The sequence below is a fragment of the Thamnophis sirtalis genome, unplaced genomic scaffold, assembly GCF_051295495.1.
Source record: "Thamnophis sirtalis isolate CommonGarterSnake01/CBP01778 unplaced genomic scaffold, rThaSir2_p1.2 scaffold_5, whole genome shotgun sequence".
NCBI lineage: Eukaryota > Metazoa > Chordata > Lepidosauria > Squamata > Natricidae > Thamnophis > Thamnophis sirtalis.
The window spans coordinates 112,178,651-112,202,329 of record NW_028261385.1 but is presented as its reverse complement, the minus strand read 5'-3'; the positions used below and the strand labels follow the sequence as shown (position 1 = coordinate 112,202,329).

At 40.0% G+C, this 23,679-nt stretch overlaps 1 protein-coding gene across 1 annotated transcript in view; it reads left to right on the top strand.

The window, feature by feature from the left end:
- The window catches only part of TRPM8 (transient receptor potential cation channel subfamily M member 8), a 171,270-nt gene that overhangs the window by 32,605 nt on the left and 114,986 nt on the right, over positions 1-23,679 (top strand). The window contains exons 7-9 of the mRNA XM_087717034.1: positions 6,452-6,519; positions 15,253-15,450; positions 23,044-23,146. Coding sequence (XP_087573160.1) covers positions 6,452-6,519; positions 15,253-15,450; positions 23,044-23,146 — 369 coding nt within the window. The remainder of the gene's footprint in view (positions 1-6,451; positions 6,520-15,252; positions 15,451-23,043; positions 23,147-23,679) is intronic.

Sequence of the window (23,679 nt, the reverse complement as noted above, 5' to 3'; positions counted from 1 at the left end):
CCTGGGAAGATCCTGGAAAAGATAATCTGTGAAAATATAGAAAGAAGCAAAGCTATTACTAGAAATCAACATAGGTTTGAAAAAATAGATCATGCCACACAAACCTTACTGCATTTCATTTCATTTTCATTTCATTTATTAAAATTTATAGGCCGCCCTTTTCCCTGAGGGGACTCAGGGCGGCTTACAATCACAAGGGAAGGGGGTGCAGTATCAAAAGACAAAACAAAATGTGAACAAAGAAAAAATAATAAAACACAACTTTCATTCAGCAATCAACACTCGGGCGGGTAACTTGGAAACCTATCCCCAGGCCTGCTGGGAGAGCCAGATCTTGAGGGCTGCGCGGAAGGTCTGGATGGTGGTGAGGGTACGAATCTCAACGGGGAGATCGTTCCACAGGGTCGGAGCTGCAACAGAAAAGGCTCTCCTCCGTGTAGTCGCCAGTCGACATTGACTGGCAGATGGAATTCGGAGGAGGCCCAGTCTGTGCGATCTAATTGGTCGAAGGGAGGTAATCGGCAGGAGGCGGTCTCTCAAGTACCCAGATCCACTACCATGGAGTGCTTTAAAGGTGGTCATCAGTACCCTGAAGCGCACCCGGAGACCGACAGGTAGCCAGTGCAGCTCGCGGAGGATGGGTGTAACGTGGGCGAACCGCGGTGCGCCCACTATCACTCGCGCGGCTGCATTCTGGACTAACTGTAGTCGCCGGATGCACTTCAAGGGCAACCCCATGTAGAGCCCATTGCAGTATTCCAGCCTAGAGATCACAAGGGCTCGAGTGACTGTTGGGAGAGCCTCCCGGTTTAGGTAGGGCCGCAACTGGCGGACCAGGCGAACCTGGGCAAATGCCCCCCTGGTCACAGCTGACAGCTGGTAGTCAAAAGTCAGCTGTGGGTCCAGGAGGACTCCTAAGTTGCGGACCCTATCTGAGGGGTATAAAATTTGACCCCCCAGCCTAAGAGTTGGTACATTAGTCAAATTGTTGGGAGGGAAACACAACAGCCACTCGGTCTTGTCCGGGTTGAGTACCAGTTTGTTAGCGCTCATCCAGTTCTTAACGGCCTCAAGGCCCTGGTTCATCACGTCCACCGCTTCATTGAGTTGGCACGGGGTGGACAGATACAGTTGCGTATCATCCGCATATTGGTGGTATTTTATCCCGTGCCTCCGAATGATCTCGCCCAGCGGTTTCATGTATATGTTAAATAGTAGGGGGGATAAGACCGAACCCTGGGGCACCCCACATGTTAGGGGCCTCAGGGACGATCTCTGCCCCCCGACCAACACCGACTGCGACCTGTCCGAGAGGTAGGAGGAGAACCACTGCAGAACAGTGCCTCCCACTCCCACCTCCCGCAGTCGTCGCAGAAGGATACCATGGTCGATGGTATCGAAAGCCACTGAGAGGTCAAGGAGAACCAGGATGGACGCATAGCCTCCATCTCTGGCCCTCCAGAGATCATCGGTCAATGCGACCAAAGCGGTTTCTGTGCTGTAACCAGGTCTGAAGCCAGACTGGAAGGGGTCAAGATAGCTAGCTTCCTCCAAGGCCCGTTGAAGCTGGAAGGCCACCACCTTCTCAACAACCTTCCCGATAAAGGGGAGGTTGGAGACAGGACGAAAGTTGTTTAAAATGGCTGGATCCAAGGATGGTTTCTTCAGGAGGGGTCTCACCACCGCCGTTTTAAGTACGGCGGGGAAGTGCCCCTCCCGAAGGGAGGCGGTCACGACCGCCTGGATCCAGCCATGTGTCACCTCCCTGCTGTTGGCAACCAGCCAGGAGGGACACGGGTCCAGAATGCAGGTGGAGGCACTTACAGCTCGAATGGCCTTGTCCACATCCCCAGAGGCAGCATCCTGGAACTCAACCCAGAGGTGATTTGCCAAGTAGTCCTCCTGTGTCTCGGCTGGATCTACTGCGGTGGAGTCCAAGTCCGACCGAAACCGAGCTATTTTGTCCGCCAAGAATTGAGCATAGTCCTCAGCCCTACCCTGCAAGGGGTCTCCCGCATCCCTCCTATTAAGGAGGGAGCGGGTTATCCTAAACAGGGCGGCTGGGCGTGACTCGACGGACGCAACCAAGGCAGAGATGTATGATCTTTTAGCAGTTCTTAATGCTCGAACGTAGTCCTTGGTGCAGGTAGTCAGAAGTGCTCGGTTCGCCTCGGACTTATCGGACCTCCACAGGTGCTCTAGGCATCTCCTCCGGCGTTTCTTCTCCCGGAGCTCCTCGGTGAACCAAGGAGGCCTCCGGGATCCACTGACCCGGAGGGGCCGTAGTGGCGCAATCCGATCAAGGGACTCCGACGCCGCCGAATGCCAGGCGGCAACCAGAGTCTCCGCCGAACTGTGGGCGAGAGTGTCAGGAATGACCCCAAGCTCCGTCTGGAACCTCAACGGGTCCATAAGTCGCCTGGGGCGGAACCACCTGGTCGGTTCCTCCTCCCTACGGTGGGGGTTTGGCCTCTGGAAGTCAAGCCTCAGTCGGCAGTGGTCTGACCACGACAGACATTCTTTGACAAAGTGACTAAATTAATGGACCAGGGAAATGCTGTGGACATATAATGGGCCTATCCAATAAAATGCAATTCAGTTGTGAGAAAAGCAAGGTTTGACAGCTAGGCAAGAAAAATGCATAGGTATAGACTAGGGGGTACCCGGCTCAACAGTAACTGTGAGAGGGATCTAGGAGTTCTAGTGGACAACCACTTAAACCACTTAAATATGAAACAACTGTGTACTGCAGCTGCCAGAAAAAAAACAGTGCAGTTTTAGACTGCATCAACAGAGGAATAGTGTTGTGGAAGATTGAGGAAGATCGGTTTATCGTGATTCATGCCTCAGAGACTGTTTGAGAGAGTTTAATTTGCAGCTTTGTGGCTGGCAGCTCCCAGCTGGCAATTATCCAAGGAGCTGATAAGATCGGGACTTTGAGTTTGTGCTTTGGGCTAATTTTCGCCCTCTGGAGGCTTCAGGGAAATGGCCAAATGGGCAACCCAGAAGTCCGTTCCCAAAATTCCAGTTTGCGTGTTGGCCATCCGCAGGCTCCTAAGAAAGCCTCTGGAGCCTGGGGAGGGCAAAAACCGGATCTACCAGGCTCAATGGAAGTCAGAAAATGGGCCGTTTCTGGCCTCCAGAGGGCCTGCGGGGGAGGCCGTTTTTGCCCTCCACAGGCTCCACGAAAGTCATGTGCGGGGCAGAGGGGGGGGTCATAAGTGCATGCGCAGGGGGCACGGCATGCAGGTGCATTAAATAATGGGGTGGGCATGCGAGTGAGCTTGATAGTGCGCACGCGCATCGTTTTGGCACCCAAGGAGAAAAAGGTTCGCCATCACTGGTCTAGTCTAATGAAGAGAAGGACTAGAGGTGACATGAAAGCAGCCTTTCAATATTTTTTTTGAACAGGTTTTATTGCAATTTTCTTTTTTCCATCATACATACTTTATGGACAGAGGGTTGACCAGGTCACATCTTATACATCAAATTCATAATCATAGTTTCAATATATTCTATTCTTCCCACTTGTATCAATATTCATCTCTTTTATACTATCCTTTATCTTCTTCGGTTAATTCATTTGAGCTTACATATCATTGCTATACATCATTTTATTGTCTTCAACTAATAACTATTAATTCATTTTTACAAATTAATCATTTTTCACTGTAGTTTGCTGTTCCAACTTCAACAGTATTATTCTCTTTACATAGTTCTTTATCATTTACACATAATTAACATAATTTATGACCTACATTTCATCTTTTTTACAGTTTCTCCAGTTGTTTACCCTATTTCTTCTTCCCCGAAAATATTGAACAAGTTCTTTCCCAATCATTAACATTTTAAATTACATTCAAAATTAATAACATTATTAAATTGTCTACTTTCACACTCCCATGTACTGGTCTATCTTATTGTATATATTTACTAATATTTATCCTATTATGCCTTCTTCTGTTAACATTTTCCTCATTGTCCATCAACTCTTGATCTTTTAAGGATCCCATTTTAATGACTTTTTGATCTGCCTTTTATGCCGTTCTCTTGAAGTCTTATTTCTATTTTTTTATTTTTATATGTGTTGTACTTTCTCTTATATCCCTTTTATCTCTTTTTATTGTATTATTTGCACCCACCCCCTCACCAGAACTTCCTCTTGTCGCTGCAGAATATTTCCCTTTTTGTCTTTTAACTCCTTTTGGGGGGATGGTTTCCCCCCTTTCCTCTCTACTCTTTCTATCTTACCATGAAGTTATATGTTATTGTCTAATTGATTCTTGTTTTTTACTTCTTCCTCTTCTATACCTTTAACTTCTTGTATCTCATTTAGATTCCCCCCTTCAAATTCCTCTTCTATTTTCTTTTCTGTGTGTTTAAACAAACTTCCTTTATTGCCTATCAAAGATTCACACACATTTTTAGCAATAAAAATAATTCTTCATATATTTGAAACTCAATTTTATAACAATTTAGAAAGTTTTTAAAACCTGCCCAATTATATCTTTTCGCAATTAGTCCAAATTTAAAGTCTATGTAATTTCCTTGTTTTTCATCTTTTCTTCAGTTATTCCTCTTCTCTTCAAAAGTGGGGTGTTCTACTGAGTATAATCCAATAGTAATCCAACTCCAGAAATAGGCAAATCCAATTAAAAATTAGCTTTCTTCAAAGAGAGCAAAGAAAAAAAAACCAAATAGAAAACACAAGCACTCCTTAAAAGTTCTCACAATGTCCAAATTATCTTCAATATAGCCAAGGTTAAGTCTCCCCACTGTTACTTCTCTTGTTTTGTATATTTAAATCTTATAGCAAGTCTGCTGAGTTTTAAATATTGTAGTATTTTTTCCACCAGTAGATGGCACTCTACATTTCTGTTTCTAACAAATACAGCTCATTATCAAAATATCCAGGGAATTTAAAATACATATAAAAATGCTATTTTCTCCGAAAAATCATTTTTAAAGATGTTTTGGCTTTCCCCAGTTTCCCAAAGAAACAAAAAGAATTCTTCTTGGGCTTTTTATTTTATAGTCTCAGATTTTTTTCCCAAGTGCCAAATAGCCGCTGTTCTAATCTCCAGAATTCCTTTTAAAGCTCTAATTTAAAAACATTAAAAAATCTTTAAGTGAGAGTTGGCTATTATCTCACCCAATTCCAGCACTCCATCCAAACACCGATCCAGCTCAGTTCTTAAGTCCGGTTGTCCCAGCTTCGAGGCAACCACAAAAAAATGGCCACCACCCCAACTGCCGATTGGGAGAGCTGCTTCTGGCCTAGCAAGGAAATTTCCAATTTTTCGCTGTCCACGAAACACCTCTCCTTTTTCTTCACCATCCCTACAAGACGGCTATGGCCAGAAGGTCTGCCGGCAGTGGTTACTGGCTGGATTTTGTGGAACTCTTCAGAACTCCGCTAATTTCCAGTCTGTTCTCACCACAACATCAACTGGAAGTCCAGTCCTCCAATATTTGAGGTGTTATCACAGAGAAAAGAGGATCAACATATTCCTAAAAGCACTTGCAGGCAGTAAAAGGAATAATGGATGAAAACTGATCAAGGAGAGGTCCAACTGAGAACTAAGGAGAAACTTCCTGACAGTAAGTACAATTAGTTAGTGGAACAGCATGCCTCCAGAAGTTCAGGATTCTCCATCACTGGAGGTTTTTAAAAAGATGTCAGAGGAGTCCTTAGTGTCTCTGAGCTTGCTTGTTTCTTGTAGACTATTCATTTCCCAAACTAGGTAACATCATCACTGCTGGTAAGGAGCGCAGTCTGCTGTTAGCTTTATATTCTGGTGGCTTGCCTGTCAGCGTTGGTGGGGGTGGCTTTGATTGGGTTCTTTGGCAGTTTCTTGATTGGTGTATTGTTTATTTGATTGTTGGTCTGATGTTAACCTTAAATCTATGCTGATATGGGTGCTGATTGCTGGTGGAGAGGTGCTAATGCCTTTTTGGGCTGGGTGATAGCCTCTTTTGCATTGTCTATACTGTTGTTAATATCTATGTGTCTATTGATGGCTGATTTGTCAGAGTGCCAGGCTTCTAGAAATTCCCTGGTGTTTTTGGACTTGGCTTGGTCTAGGATGGTCACATTTTCCCAATTAAAACTATGGTTAAATCTGTCTATAAATTAAAGAATTTTCATCATGTCTTCTGACTGCTAGTTGGTGTTCATGGGTGCATTCTGCCAGTCTTTTGCCTGTTTGTCCTACTTAATGGTTGTTACAGTCATTGCAACGTATGTTGTAGTTGACTCCTATTTTTTCTTCTGAGTTGTTGAGTCTTTTGATCTGCTTAGGATGTTTGAAGGGCTTTAGTTGGCTTGTGTGCTATGCTGATTTCATGTGATTTTCTTAATTTAATTAAAATAAGGAAAAGTTATAGTATATTTATAATAAAATTTATAGCTAAAAACCATTTGTTTATGTGTCATATACTTGTTTTTCAGATTCTAATTATGGTGGAAAGATTCCAATTGTATGCTTTGCCCAAGGAGGAGGAAAAGAAACTCTGAAAGTAAGATTCTTCCTAGGCCCCAGAGGCATTTATAGAAAAAGATAATTTTTCAGCATTTACATGATTTTTTCCCCATAAAATAATATATATATTTTATATTTGGAATGTGGTTTCCATCCATTTAAGTACATTTGTTGTTTTATAAATTGCATTTTAGTTTGTCTGGAAATCAACTCTCTGCTATGCATTTCATAAATAGAGAGACCAGGAATGCAGCACCAGTTAGTGTCTCATGATGTATGAACCTGGAAACAGCACAACATTTAACAAATAATTGACAACTGCTGCATCTGTGCACAATCTTTTGGAACTGAATCTAACACTCCACAGCTAAAAGGCAAAAGTAATTTTCTTGCTACTGAGACCCTCTAGAGCAGTGTTTCTCAACCTTGGCAACTTGAAGATGTCCGGACATCTGTCCGGAATGCTGGCTGGGGAATTCTGGGAGTTGAAGTCCGGACATCTTCAAGTTGCCAAGGCTGAGAAACACTGCTCTAGTGTTCTGCTAAGGGAATGTGCCTTAAGATAGACAAAGTAACTGATCTCTAAGAATAGACTGGCTTGCACTAAGATTTCAGAACATACATTGAAATACATCAGTGGTGGGATTCAAAAAAATGTACTACCAGTTCTGTGGGCGTGGCTTGGTGGCCATGATGTATCTTGGTGGGCATGCTTGGGCATGGCAGGGTAAGGATACTGTAAAATTTCCATTTCCTCCCCACTCCAGAGAAAGGTTACTGCATAATTCCCATTTCCTCCCGATCAGCTGGGACTCAGGAGGCAGAGAATAGATTGGGGTGGGCCAGTCAGAGGTGATATTTACCAGTTCTCCAAACTACTCAAAATTTCTGCTACTGGTTCTCCAGAACTGCTCAGAGCCTGCTGAATACCACCTTCCTCCTTTCCTCCCTCCCTCCCTTCCTCCCTCCCTCCCCCCTCTTATTTCACCTTCCTTCCGTTCCTTTCCCTCTCATGATTTCACCTTCCTTCCTTCCTCCCTCCCTCCTCTGATATTTATTCCCTTCCCCCCTGATTTCACCTTCCTTCCTTCCCATTTCCTCTGATTTTTCCTTCCTTCCTTCTCCCTTCCTGATTTCACCTATCTTCTCTTCTATTCCCTTCCTTCCCTGAAAATTATCGTGTCTTCTCTGTCAAAGCCACTCCATCACAAAAACATACCCCCTCTCCATCTCTTTTTGTTCTCATATTTATTTACTAATATATTTATCTTAAGCCATATCTTATTTGAGTGTGTAATGTTATAAATAAACAAAATCAGGAATCAGACCTGTGTTTTTTTTCACAAAAAAAGTCATGAATAGCCTTTAGGGGGCTTACAGAGTACTCTTGGGGGCATGGGGCAAAAACAAGCAAAAAATGGTCCGTTTTTCGTAAAAACAGGCCTGTTTTTTGTAAAAAAAAAAAAAAAAAAAAAAAAAGGAGGGGGCATGGATAGCCTTTAGGAAGCTTATAGAGTGCTCCTGGGGGCTGGGGGGGGGTATACGTGAGCAAAAAACAGACTGTTTTTGCTCATTTCTGCCCTCCCCAGCCTCCAAGAGCTCTCTGAAAGCCTACATAAGGCTATGCACGGCCATTTTGGTGAAGTGGTGGGGTTTCAGGAGGCAAAAAATGCTGTATTCAGTGTATAGGATGCACCCAGATTTTCAGCCTCTTTTTTGAGGGGAAAAAGGTGCATCTCATACTCTGAAAAATACGGTATCTACTTTCACATTCCTGTCTACTGATCTAACTCTTTATATATCTATACCTATAATTATACCTCTCTTCTATTAACATTTTCTTCCTTATACATCATCTCTTACTCCCATTTTTAATTATTTCTTGATCTGCCTTTTATCCTGCTCTCTTGAAGTCTTATTTCTCTTTTCTTTATTATTATATGTGTTGGATTTTCTCTTCTGTGTCACTTTTATCCCTTTTTGTTTTATTTTTTGCACTTCCCATTCCAAAACTTTCATTTGACTCTGCAAAATATTTCCCTTTTTGTCTTTTAGCTGCCTCCTTTTCTTTTTTGAGGAGAGTTTCCCCCTTTTTCTCTCTATTCTTTCTACTTTTGTGTAGCATTGTCTAGTTGATTTTTATTTTTTACTTCTTCCTCTTCTAGTTTTTTAGCTTCTTGAATTTCATTTACATTCCCCCTTTCAAATTCTTCCTCTGTTTTCATTCTGTATGTTTAAACAAATTTTCTGCTTTTTTTTTACCGATCAAAGATTCACGTACTTCTTTTAACATCAAAAGTATTTTTCCAAATATCTGAAACTCCATTTTAGAACAATCTGAAAATCTTTTAAAGCCTCCCCAATTATCTCTCTTTACAATTAGTCCAAATTTAAAGTCTATTTAATTTCCTTCTTTTTCTTCTTTTCTTTAATTATTCTATTCTCTTCAAAGGTAGGTGCTCTGCTATATTAATATAGTCTAATAATAATCCAATTCCAAAATTTGACAAATCCAGTTAACAATTAGTTTTCTTCAAAGAGAGCAAAAAAGAGAGACAGAGAGAAACACAAGCACTCCTTAAATTTTCTCACTGTGTCCAAATTATCTTCTTCTTTGTAGCTAAGGTCAAATCTTCCAGCTCTTAATTTATCTGTTTTAGTCTTAGTATATATTCTGCTTACTAATTCTGCTAAACTTTGTAGCACTTTTTTTCTCCAGTAGATGGCACTCTGAATTTCTATTCTATATAAGATATAGCTAATAGATTAAAATATCCAGGGAGTTTAAAATACAACTAAAAATGCTATTTTCTCCTGAAATTCATTGTTTGTTTTTTGAGTCCTTTGGATCCCCCCCCCCCCACTTCCCAATTACACGAATTATTCTTGGGCTTTTTATTTTATAGTCTTAGGATTTTCCATTTTTGTTCCATGTGCCAAGTGTCAACCTCCGGAATTAATTTAAGAACATCGGGGGGAGGCACCTAGTGGTGGGATCATCCAACAGGGAGCCGAGGGAGAGGCCCAAAGAACCACATGTGGGTCTAGAGTCGCAGGTTGTTGAACCTTGCCCTATATCAAGGTGTGCATAATTATTAGACAGCTTCTTTTCCTCAGGCAAAATGGGCTAAAAAGAGATTTAATTGATTCTGAAAAGTCAAAAATTGTAAAAAATCTTTCAGGGGGATACAGCACTCTTGAAATTGCTAAGATATTGGGCTGTTATCAGAGAACCAACAAATGTTTTGTTACAAATAGTCAACACGGTTGCAAGAAATGTGTTGAGAAAAAAGGAAGCACTTTAAACTGCCAAAGATTTGAAAAGAATCAAACATAAAGTTACCAGGAACCCATTATCCTCCAGTACTGTCATATTTCTGAATGCAACCTACCTGGAGTGCCCAGAAGTACAAGGTGTTCAATGCTCAGAGACATGGCCAAGGTAAGGAAAGCTGAAATCTGACCACCACTGAACAAGACACATAAGTTGAAACTATAAGGCTGGGCCAAGAAATATCTGAAGACAGATTTTTCAAAGGTTTTATGGACAGATGAGATGGACCAGATGGATGGGCCGATGGCTGGATCAGTAACGAGCACTGAGCTCCACTTTGACTCAGATGCTAGCAAGGTGGAAGTGGGGTACTGGCAGTGGTGGGATCCTGCCAGTTTAACAACCAGTTTGGTGATCGTGTGCTTCATGCACGCACCTGAAGCACACTCTGTGCGTGTATGCAGTTTTAACAAATCTTACCTTCTACCTTACTTCTGAGGAATAACACAGCTGAGGTGCAGCAATCCACTCTGCCACACGAATCAGCTAAGAGGATATAGGTAAGTCAAGCGCAGGGGTGGGCAAGCCCACCTGATCATTGGAGCGCACCGGTTCGCTCTCAGCTGATTGTCAGAGCTATTGGTCTGAACTGGCTGAATCCCACCCCTCGGTACTGGTATGGGCTAATATTAAGAAAAATGAGCTAGTTGAATCTTTTTGGGTTGAAGATGGACTCAAAATCAACTCCCAAACCTACTGCCACTTTTTAGAAGACACTTTCTTCAAGCAGTGGTACAGGAAAAAGTTTGCATCTTTGAAGAAGACCATGATTTTTATGCTGGACAATGCTCCATAACATGCATCAAATTACTCCAGAGCATGGCTAGCCAGTAAAGATGGCCATTAGATCCTAAAAAATTGGCTTGCATGTATCCAAATTTACAACCTAAATGCTGGAGATGTGATTGTGTTGATGCTACGTATTATCATATATGGTGGACTTGTAAAAAGGTTAAAGCATTTTGGATAAAAATATGGTGGATTATGCAAAATATTCTTAAAAAGAGGATAAAGTTTACTCCTCAGTTATTCCTGTTAGGTATAATTACAGACTGTACAGTTATAGAGATTAATATGATTTAGAACCTTACAATGGCAGCAAGACTATTGGTGGTGCAGTACTGGAAGAAGGAAGAATTACCTACTATTCAAGAATGGACACTAAAAGTAACAAACTTAGCAGAGATGGCTAAAATATTAGCATATAGTAAGGACCATTCAGATGAGAAATATAAGCTGGAATGGAGAAGATGGATTGACTATATTCAGAATAAATATGGGACTAAGAAATTCCAGATAGCTTATGAGTGAATGAGCAAAGAAGGATACAATTTGCTTAAAGTTAGCTTTACAAAAGTGGAGTTAAAGTACAAGTGAGGGATGATGCTAAAGTCTGTTAGCTTATTTTAGAATATGAATGTTAATGTTTATACCCTGTATTTGCTCTGGGAGGTTGGGGGGTGTTGGGGGGGGGGGAGGCGAGGCATATATTTGTAAAACTTTTTAAAAAAAAATTCAATAAAAAGATTTAGAAGTCTTAAAGACCCCAAGGAAATTCTCCCCAAAACAAGTACGGTCGGCCAGTATTTTAAATGGTTTAAATTTATGCTCAGATATCTCCTGGGGGAGGGGACTTTCTGGCAGATGCACTATCCAGAAAACTGCAATACAATAGAATGAAGCCAGACGTAATTAAACCCATAGTACAAAACAATCAGCTAGTTGCTAAAGTAATCTCCAGATCCCAGGCAAAACAAGAAATATTGATGGACAATGACACCACCCAAACTTTTAAATAAGCTTTGGCCACCAATGAATGGTTTTTGAGCCACAAATCCAGCTGCCTGATGAAAGATAATTTAGCTTGGGTGGGAAGGAAGTTTATGTTCCAGCTAGCCAAAACTTTACACCTAATTAAAAGACAATTTTGGTGGCCATCATTAAAAAAGGACATAGAGAGCTATGTAGTTAGCTGCCCTATTTGTGCGGCAGCTAAAAGACATCAAGGGAAAACCCCAGAACTCTTCAGCACCATGGAGAGATTGCTATGGACTTTATTGTAGAACTGCCAGAAAGTGCGGGAAATACTGTCATTTGGGTCGTAACAGACCAGTTTTCAAAACAGGGACATTTTATACCTTGTCAAATGATCCCAACTGCCAAAAGCCTAGCGAAATTATTCCTGAAACATATTTATCATCTTCATGGAGCCCTGCAGAGAATCATCTCTGACAGAGGGGTCCAATTCACCTCAAAATTTTGAAGGGCATTTTAAACCTTACTTGGCACTGCCCAGGGGTTGAGCTCTTTGTACCATGTCCAGACTAATGGAATTTGTGAACAGACTAACTCGATACTAGAACAATATCTAAGATGTTTTATTAATTTTCAACAGGATAACTGGACTAAACTTTTACCTTTTGCGGAAGTAGCATTCAATAACTCTGTACACTCAAGTACTGGTTTTACCCCTTTTAGAGTAGCAACAGGCCAGGATTTCAGCCCCATGCCTGAACCCACTATCCCCACAATTAAGGAGTGAATGGACACTTTATAAAACATATGGCCAGTAGTTAGATTAGCTTTACAGGAAGCTAGAGAGGCTTTTAAAATTCAAGCTGACAAGAAAAGAATGGAACCCAAACCTTTCCATGTTGGAGATAGGGTATACTTATCTACAAAATTTCTGAAGTCACTACAGCCATTAAAGAAATTAGGGCCAAATTTCATTGGACCTTTCTCTATCACTAGGGTCATCAATCCAGTAACAGTAGAACTACTCCTTCCAAAGACACTCAGGCAAGTCCACCCAGTATTCCATATTAGTTTACTCAAACAAGAAGTAATCTCATCACTCAGACCACCTGCAGCTACACCACCTGTTCACATCATGATAGAAGGTGAACATCACTTTGAAATCAAGGAAATGTTTGACTCTAGAATCCACAGGAGGAAAACACAATACTTAGTTGCTTGGAAGCATCTACCCTCATCCCAAAATGAATGGGTCGCTAAACACCATGTTAGGCCCCCTACTTTATTGAAAGAAGTACTCCCAAAATATTATTAAAATATTATGATGGGATTTTTGTTTTTATCTTTTCACAGGTGGATCTCTCCTTTTTCTAAGGAAGGCAATATGTCAGATCCCTAAAAGTGATACTGCCATTCAATTGGGAGGAGGGGGGCCTTGGAGTCGATTTATTAGCAGTGCCTGTGGCAACTGATATTTTGCAACTAGTTTCCTGGCACCAAAGCCCCTTGAGATCCCCTCACCTTTTGGAGAATGTTTATGATGGCCATGTGGCCCAGTTCACTTTAATGTCTAATGGAAGATAGTCATGGGAATGTATACTTATCCGGTTCTCAGGGCAGCTTCACGCTTGTGTATTGACTAAAATCTGCATTCTGACTAATGGGAGGGGTCTCTGCTGCTTTAATTCTACTTCCCTTGCCTAAGGGGATTCAGATGTTGCTTTGAACTTATTGTTTTCACTTCTACATAGTAAAAGCTTCCTTTTGAAATATTTCATTTCAAGAATCTTCACTTTCTTAAGCTAGGAGGAAAGGCAATCCCTATAGATCAAGAGCTTATTGGACATACAAATTCAGACTGGACTGAAAACAAATTGACCACTGGAACATATTCTTTTATGTGGGGGATTTGGATGCGGAAAGAAATGAAGCATAAAAACCTAGAGGTTGAATACTGCATTGAAGTATGCAGGAACATTGCGGCTGCACAAATTCCTGCTAGACCTCAAACAAAAAGAACCAGCCCCAACTAAACTGTTTGAAGACAATGTGTAACGTATAGTGTAAGAACTCCAGACACAAAGCAGTCCAACCCAATATGAAACACATAATCAACTGCATTAATGTAGGTAAAACTGTCCACTGCTATGAACTGTCACTGATAGTTGCACCTAGCAGGCCAGTGTCCAGGATTTCTTTCTCAGGGATAGAGAAGAATTGGGGACTGTTAATAAACAGTTAATAACTGTTAATAAATACCAAACTTAATATTTTAGGTAACTGAACTGAGTGATGTAGGTCCTTGCTCTGATCTGGGTATAGGAATTGACTGGGAAAGTGCTGGGTACAAACATAACTAGTCATTACAGCAATTTTCCATCAGAAATTAGGAACCTATCAAAAACATGAATAATTTGTGCACTATGTATACTTTTGCTTTTAATTTTCATCATCCTAATGTTTATCATCAATTTTAAGGAAGATTGTTTAAAAACAATCTGTGTTACATTTCCCAGGTTGCCATTGACAGTCAAAGAGACCTCAGGAGTGGGCAAGATCTTCAAGATCTGACTGAACTTTTTTTAAACTAGTAGTCACATGGTCTTCTTTTGTTGCCCTGCATGCAGGAGAACGGAGCTGTGCCCTGTTAACCACCGTGCCACATTTTGACTGGAAGAGTGCTGCAGGAGGCTGAGTGCTGTCATGCCCCCTGGCCATGCCCATCCAGCCACGCTCACCCAGCCACGCCTACCCAGTCATTAGGGCAGAGAACTGGTTGTTAAATTATTTGAATCCCACCACTGTTAAGAAACCTTTAAGAATTTTGTTTTGTTTTGTTTAATAGGTTTTGTTATGTCCTATCAAATGTGCTTCTAGTCATTAGCTTGTCTAACCACTGCAGTGTAAACTAGTAATGCACAAACCAGGAACAGGTGTGGGATTCTATTGGTTCAGACCAGTTCGGGTGAACCAGTCGCTCTGACAATCAGCTGGGAGCAAACCAGTTCACTCCTACGATCAAATCCCCCCCCACCCGTGTTATACCAAACTATATTGTCACAGCGGCAGAGAGGATTGCTGTGCCTCAGCTATTAATCTCCCCAGCAGTAATGCAGAAGTCAAGTTTTCTCCAAAGTGCACATACGCACGATCACCAAACCAGTTGTTAAACCGGTAGGATCACACTATTGCAGAACACCCCTTCAGAAGAGCAGTGAATGTGGCTTGTGTTCTGGGGCAGTAGATCTTTGTGGTTTGGCTGCTGTGTTTGGATATTTTCAGGTAATAAGCAGATTGCTTTAATAGTAAGCAATATTTTTTTAAGTACTTGAGACAATGAAAATTAGATTGCAATCACTCTTCTGTAGGACACTCAGCAAAACATGTGCTGTTTTTTGAAACCATTAACCAGTCCCTGGAACAGCAAATCTGTCATCATGCATCATGTACCCCTAGCTGAGTTGGTAAGCTGGCATTTGCCACATGGCTAGCTGGACTGATAGGGATGTCAGAAATAAGGATTGCCAAGATTGATGGTTTTGTGGGTGTGTTTAGTTACATGAAAGTAGCAGTATGCCTACTGAAAGCAGCTGTACGCACAGCTGGAATCATATATATCCCATACACAGAGCTACAAAATTGTACTAAGAATGTTAATTATGTCAGTAGTCTCTTTCATAGGCAATTAACACTGCCATCAAGAACAAAATTCCCTGTGTCGTGGTGGAAGGTTCTGGTCAGATAGCAGATGTGATTGCAAGCTTGACAGAGGCAGAAAGCACATTTACTTCCTCATCTGTTAAAGAGAGATTGCTCAGATATTTGCCTCGCACACTTTCTAGACTCAATGAAGAGGAGATTGAGAGTTGGATCAAAAGTGTAAGTATATACATTCTTCCTCCATGCAACTGGGACATTTACCAGTTATGTATACTATATAATTAATTTGCTAGATTGTGATGGAGAACTTATGTTGTGCTGTATACAGTTATGTATACTGTATAATTAATTTGCTAGACTGTGATGCTAACGTAAGAGAGAAGGAGGAAATGTATTTTGCTTCAGATAGTTCAGACATTAGACATGTAAATAGAAAGTGGGAAACAGCCTGGGTAAGGTGCTAATCAAGTATCACCTTCCATTGGCCATTTTGAGAAAGCAGGTTTTAAAATACTAGTAACTAGGAATGGTATATTTTAATACATTTCTAATTTCTAAATTTATTATTAATAAGTTTATAATGCAGTTTCTATCCTTAACTTTTAAAAAATTCTTAAGACAATTCTAATTTCTAAATTTATTATTAACAAGATTTTCATTGCAATTTCTGTCTGCTCTTCATTTTAAAAGAATTCATAAGACAAAAATATTTTAAACAATATAATTATAAAATGAGATAAATGATAAAAATGCTTTAAAATTACATTTAAAAAAGTATTTTCTCAAATGATAGAACTTGTAAAACTAGAAATAATTTTTTCAGCTAGACTGTGATGAATTGAAGCAAAAACTAAAGCAAAATTCATTGAAGCCACCTATAATGATATTTCTTAGAATAATATGAGCATGCTTTGAGAAAGAGTATATTTTCCACTGCTGCGCATTGTTTATTCTAAGAATGTGACTGTTTTCCCACAGATTTTTCCTTGTTCCTTTTTATAGCATTTCATTGTGTATTACCAAGAAGCTGTTTTGAGATCTTATATAATCTGTACTAATTATTTGTAATAATTATTTATAATTATTTACAATTTTTCAAGATACATAGGGAGCCAAGAGGCATAAAATCTAACTGTTTATTAGAAAGTAGATTAGTGCTTTCAAATCTGGGCAGGAAGAACCTGTGTCAGAAAGGGGTTGGAGTTTTTTGTATTTCTATATTGTCCAGATTTTAGCAGCCCTCCTCCATTAAACCTACAATTGGTTCCACAGATGCTGCTGGTTATTTAATTTATATCCCATGAATTCACAATATGAGTTAATCCAAGAGTCCTGAAAATGTGGGCTGTGACTCTCTTAAGAGTTTGCAAGCACAGGAGACCCAGTTACTTTAAAAAACAAACCAATCATGATCAGACTTCTTCAGGTAGTATACCTGCTGTTGTTGAAAGAAATGTTCTTCTGGGTTCAGCTCCAAGTGGGGAAGAAGACACTGGAGACATGGAGGCTGCTTGGAAAGATGGTTTATTGTTGGACAGGGCCACATGGCTTGAGCCCTGACCAGAAAAGGTGATCACATGCTTTGATGTAGGTGAAGAAGAAGAGAAGGGCTGAGGAAGGGGCTTGCTAGGCTTTTTATACCCTGTTTAGTCCCACCTCTCTGTTTTCTGTTCCTGTGTAAGAAATGTATTCTGATTGGTTGTCAGACTCCCATGGTGCCATGCAGGGGGCTACTCTCTAGGCTGTTTTGAATACAGGTATGAGTTCTCAGATGCCATGTGGAGACCTGAGTAAAAGGCCAATCATGCCTTTCTGTAGCTGCTGCTGAAGTCTTTATTATGTAAAGTGGGCTAGCCTGGCTAGTCTTAATGGGCCTATTGACAAAGTGGGGGTGGGCAAGAAGCTACAGGCAACTATTCTGTCTTTTAAAATATGCTTCTTTTCACATCCAGAGAAATATTCTGCCTTTTCAATATTTCCTAGGATATTTCATTTTTCTGGGAGAGGGCTTCCCACACTGTTAAAACTGACCATAGGCTCTGCCTCTGCAAGCTTGGTGAAGAGTAATTATGGTATTCAAAGTCCAAGAACATAAGTTTCTTTAAAGATTTGATAGCAAAATTGTATCTCACATTGAATGGTTCTAGACAAATGCTCAGTATTTGAGTTGTGCTTGCTGTTGCTTTTGTTCCTTTTGAATGTCCTTTTCTTTTCCTATCTGCTTTTTTCTTAGCTTCTGTGTCCCCCTCCCCCCCGAAAATATCTAACACACAATTTATGACAAAAAAATCCCTGTCCTTTTATTCAATCAACTGAGGACAGGATTATTGAAGAGAATCAGGAAAAACATTCATCAGAGCTGATATTATAAACTAGATTTATAAATAGCAGTTAAGTTCATGTAAAATTTTAAGCATAACACTTGATTAACAATGAATGATTACTATGTTCATAGAACATATGATGCCCAAACAAATAAACCATATGTTCTGGTTAGTAAAGTAATGCTAAAGTAATGTCTAGTGCTTTATGCTAAACTGAAAAATATCTCATACTATTTAACTTCATCTAATGTATTGTACAAAATAAATATAGTAAGATGGCAAATTTATGTTTATTCAAAAATATTCAGTTTTATCTTCCCCTGTCAGATGCAAAAGATTAGGTACACACGAAAGTCCAATTAAACTCATTTATTGCTAATCACACCTATGTACAGGAATCTTCTCAACTAACAGTTAACACCTATTTGGGATTAGGTAAAGGTCAACAGAATTCAAGGATTTAATTCATTTGTGCCTATGTAGGAATTCTAGGCTGATCACTCTTTTAACTCTGCCCCCAGATTCCATCACTCTTTTGTCAGAGTTCCAAGTAGCATCCAAAAGTAAATCAGAGTCCAAGGCAAAGTATTGCTCAAAGTTCCAATTTATTAAGAGAGCCATGTTGGTACTTCTGGGAAAAACAAAATCTGAAAGTTTCCTAGTTTTCCCCACCTAGTTGAAAGTTCAAGATCTTGCCCCCACACCCACAAGTCCATCACATGGTCCAATCTCCCACTGCCATGCTGGTAGTTCCACCCATCCAATTCCGGTCAGGTGCAGAGGTGCAGAGACAAAGGATGACCTTGGCTTTCTAGAAAGAATTTTGTTATGGCTACATAGTATATAACTCCTCACAATCCCCCCTCCCATTTTCCCCACAATAGTAAATGCATAGTAGTAAAAAAAATGCAAGGGACTTTTTATCACATTTAGTGGACCTGCCCGGAAACACAAAAATATTGGAAATGGGTACAAGAAATTACAGGAGAACAGATAAAATACAAACCCGAAATCTTTCTGCAGGGAATAATCAAAGGGAAATATACAAAGAAAATTAAGTACATATTAACACATCTGCTAACCACAGCTAGAATAGCATTTGCCCAATACTGGAAACAAAATAATATCCCCTCGGACAAATTAGTTATACAAAAAATTTTGGATTGTGCAGAGATGGACAAATTAACACTGAAATTAAAAGATAAAGAAGAGTCAGAATTAAAGAGGGGAAAAACAAGAATAAAATTAATTAAGCTGAAAAACAATTAAATATATACATATAAAACAATTATATATAAAGATCCAAAAGAAAAGATGGCTGCAGGCCTGACATCTTTTTTGTTTGCATTTGAAATATGATAGCAATAGCTTTAGACTTATTTATTGTTTCACAGTGCTTTATAGCCTTCTCTAAGTGGATTACAGAATAAGAATATTGCCCCCAACAATCTGGGTTATCATTTTACCGATCTTGGAAGGCTGAGTCAACCCTGAGTCGATGAGAAATGAACTGTTGGCAGTTGGCAGAATTAGCCTGCAATTTTGCATTCTAACCACTGCACCACCACAGCTCTGTCAGGTGGCCAATTTGGTTCAATGTTATGTATGTTTGTTTCAGCATAAATTCAAATTCACAGTAAATAGAAACCCCCACCCCAAAGAATCCCAGTTCAATTATATTAGTCTTTAATTACTGATTCATAACATTGCTGTTTGATATGTTAGTTATTATGAGGTTGTCACTGCATGGATGAATACAATAAGTGAATAAGAATGTAACATTGTCAGTAAACTGTGCTTCAAATCAATAACTTGATTATATCAAATGAGAACATGTGAAGTACTTTTTTATATAAAGTGTATTTTTTCATTTTCATAACAAATAACCACATGTATACTATTACATAACCAACATCATATTATATTGTTAAATGTTTACATCAATCCGTCTTACCATCAACTCCCAAAAACAATTTGTCAGCGTTCCAAGTATCATGCAGAATTAAATCAGAGTCCAAGGCAAAACGATCCTTTTTGTTCCAATTTAATAAGACAGACATCTTAGGCACATCTGTGTTAATCCCAATACTGGAAATGACATCCGAATTCCACCCAGTTAAAAGTTCATGAGCTTGCCCCCACACCCACAATCCATCACATGGTCCAATCTTCTTCTTCCACGCTGGCATCTACACCCAGCTACTTCCGGCCAGGTGTGAAAGTCCGGAGACAAAGGATGACCTTGGCTTCTAGTAAAAAATGAAAACAATACATTCCACAATCTCACTCCTGTCTATTCCCCCCTCCCATTGACTATACTTAAAGAAACAGCATAATGAAATAAGAGAAAGTGTGGCAGGCCAAAATTCTGAAAGGAATATAAATGCAGGCCTGACACAATTATTGGCTCTTCTGCTCTCCATACACCATATTCGTACCCTATCCATCATTTTCTTCTCCTTCTCTCCTCCTCCTCCCTACCTCCTTTCTTCCCTGTGTCGTCCTTCTCTACTTCGCCTTCCTCTCTCCTTCTCCTCTCTCCCTTTTACACTCCTTCTTTCTCTGCTCCTCTTCCTCCCTACCCTCTCTCCTATCCCTCTCTTTTTCCCTTCCCTCTCTCCTCTATTTCACACTCTTCATCTTACTTACTTGGTGTATTTCAGCCTCTGAGTAAACTCCATTTTATGTTAATGGTATTTATAATTCCTTTTCAATATACATATTTAATTTTAACATATATTTTCCTCCTCTTTTTTTTAAAGAAAAAAGTATACATATATAATAATTGTATTTTTAAACCCACCCACCCCAGCTTATATTTGGCCAAGATGCAGACCTGATTATGATTCCCAGATATTCTCATCATTATATTTATATAGTTATGCATCCTTACACACCCCAAATTTGTAGTTCTGTCTTTATAATCTCAATAATTTCCCATTGTAAGTATATTTTATGTTCCCTCTCCATTTTTCCATATCTTGACTTAGTTTACCCTTAATTGTCTTTAAATAACAATCCTTACTGTTCAATGTTCATTACAAATCCATTAATCTACTATATAGAATAAGAAGCTGTACACATCTCACTTTGTTCATCATGTTAGAAATTCTATATCTCCATATTTCATATATTTTAACCTATACTTAATTGTCCTTCCATTGACATATTCAATCAGTTAGCAACTCAGTTTCATTATCATGTATAAAAGTGAATCACATACCTCTACTTTACATTCTCCACATAACAGTTTCATTTTTGTCCATATTCCATATATTTTAACCTTTATTTAATTATCTTTCCATTATCATATTCAACCAGTTTGTAAAGTTTCCCTAACAATGCCTGATTCATAATAAGCGACCCGATATTGTAATACAAAAAGCAGTGATTTATTAACAGCTTCATTAGGCATTCTTCATTAGGCATTTCTTATTCTTTTTTGCTTTCTTTATCTGCTTCTGAACTTTGCCCAGGTTTCTGTCCTCCCTTCAGTGTTTGTCATAAATCACGTTACCCAATAGCTTCATCCATCTCAACCCAGCTACTGTAATTTGAGATCCGGCTCTGCTGACACACTGCATGGAATGTCAACATAGAGAGTTGACATCTGGCTCCCTTCACTTTTCAAAGGCAATCTGTGCAAGCAAAAACAATTTGAGTACCAGTATAGGATTCAAGGCTACGTCCTCCCTCCAGGCTTGTTTGGATTTTTTTCATGGAAACTCTCTATAAGGCGATCAGCCTGGATATTTCTACTTTTTACCCAAGATGCCTCTGACAAGGGGTAGCCCTTCCACTTGATTAAGTACTGGAGTTGCCTCCTGTGCCACCTCGAATCAAGGATGTGTTGCACCTCATAATGGGTTTGGCCCCCTATGACCATAGGGCCTGGGGGCTCCTGTGGCAGTGGTCTCAGAGTGGATCCAACCACAGGTTTTAAGAGGCTACTATGGAATGCTGGATGTATCTTCCCTAGCAGTCAGGGCAGTTTCAGTTGCACTTAGACTGGGTTGATGATCTTTACTATAGGAAATGGTCCCACAAACTTTGGTCCCAGTTTCTTGCTAGGGAGTCTTAACCTGGTAAAGAATGGTCATTGTGAGCTTGGCGTTTATCTGCCTGTTTCTTATAGGTTTCTGCTGCTTTGGCTAGCACTTTTTTTACATTCTCCCAGGTTGCTCTTAGCATTGACATCCAGTCAGTCAAGCTGACTGACGAAGAGGGATCCCTTGGATACTCAGGCATTAGGACAAAGTCCATGCCACTCACTACTTTGAACAGTGTTAGACCTGTGCTGCTGTAAACAGCATTATTGTAGGGAGGAGTAGCTGGGAGAGGAGGGGTGAGTAGAGGCCAGTGTGGCATCTCTTAATGTGAGTGACATCAAGTTGGCCATGTCCACCCAGTCGCTTGACCACTTAGCCGGTCATTAGGCAGATCATATTAGTGATTCACGGGATTTAAAATTATGAATTTAGTGATCCCTGAGGTCTGAAAGGTTGGTGACCCCTGCTGTAAAGCACTGTGAAGCAGTATATAAGTCTAAGTGCTATTGCTATGCCATCTTGGCATCTGCTGATAGAGCATACATCTGGCTCATCTGTTATTGCTGCAGTTCTAGGATCTGAAGCCATGGCTTAGATATTCCAGAGCTCATTAAAATTTTGCTGAAGAGGAATAGTTCAAATTAATTTCAAGTCCCAGGAAAATCAGAAACTCGGGCTCAGCCTGATTATTTCCTACAGTTCCCTTTTTGGCTTGTTGATTGTCTCTTTTGCAAAGTATGTAGGTGTTGTTTATGTCTATGTATCAATTGTTGTCCAATTTGTCAGAGTGCCAGGTTTTCAGGAATTCCCTGGCATTTTTGGATTTTGCTTGATCTAGAATGACCACAGCTTCTCAGTTGAAACTATGATGAAGTTTGTCCATATGTTGTGAAATTAAAGAGTTGTTATTATGCCTTCTGACTACTAGTTGATCTTCTGCTAGTATTCTGCCTGTTTGTCCTATGTAGTGGCTGTTCTAATCTTTACACTGTATGTTGTAGATGACTCCTGTTTTTCTTCTACCACTACTGGGTCTTTTAATTAGGATATTTTGAGGACTTTAATTGATTTGTGTGCTATACTAATTCCATGTGGTTGTAATACTCTGTGGTTTCTGAGATGTTTTTGATGTATGGCAGTGTTATCCTTTTTACAGCTTGTGTTTATTGTACTATTTTGGTTGAGTGTTCAGGCACTTTTTGATGAAATTGCATGGATATCATTATTCTGTACCCAAACTAGGTAACATTCAGCACACTGAAACAACCAAGTTCAAAGAACACCAAGACCTCCTCATAGTAGGTTTTATGCAGCATAATAGCTACTAAGTATGAACATATTGTATCTTTTTAAGTGTCAGGAAACTTTTAAGTAAAAGAAAAGTTTCTTGATTTAGAAAAAGTTTGGGGATAGAAGAAATCCTGATTTGTTTTGTTTAGATCAAAGAAATACTTGAAAATCCTCATCTGCTAACAGTCATCAAAATTGAAGATGCTGGAGATGAAATTGTGAGCAATGCCATTTCATATGCTCTTTTTAAAGGTATGTTGTCATTCTTATTTTCTCATTCATTCAACTTGTATGCTACTCATTTCTTCAATATGCCCCCACCTCCAGGACCAGATTATTATTTGACTCTGCATGGGTAGCACTTCTCCAGATTGAGCTGGTGTGCAATTTGGAGGTCTTCCTGGACTCATGGCTCTTGCTTGAGGAGCTGGTAACAGCAATAGCTGGCTTTGCTCATCTGGTGTACCAATTATGCCTTTTCCGAGATTGGGAGGTCTTGCTCAAGATCACCCATGCCTTGGACTTCTCCTGGTCTAGAATGCAACAGCATGTACAGTAACGGGGACCCTAGATTTGCCCAAATAACACCCATGTTGCACAAGATACACTACCTTTCAGTTTCTTTCCAGGTGTAATTCAAGGTGCTGATCATCACCTTTAAAGCTCTATATGGAATAGGATCAGGTTACCTACAGGCCTGCCTTTCCCTAAAGATATGTACACATCCTACCATGTCAAATATGGTATGACTGTGGCAACATTGTTGTGCTCACTTCACTCTGGGC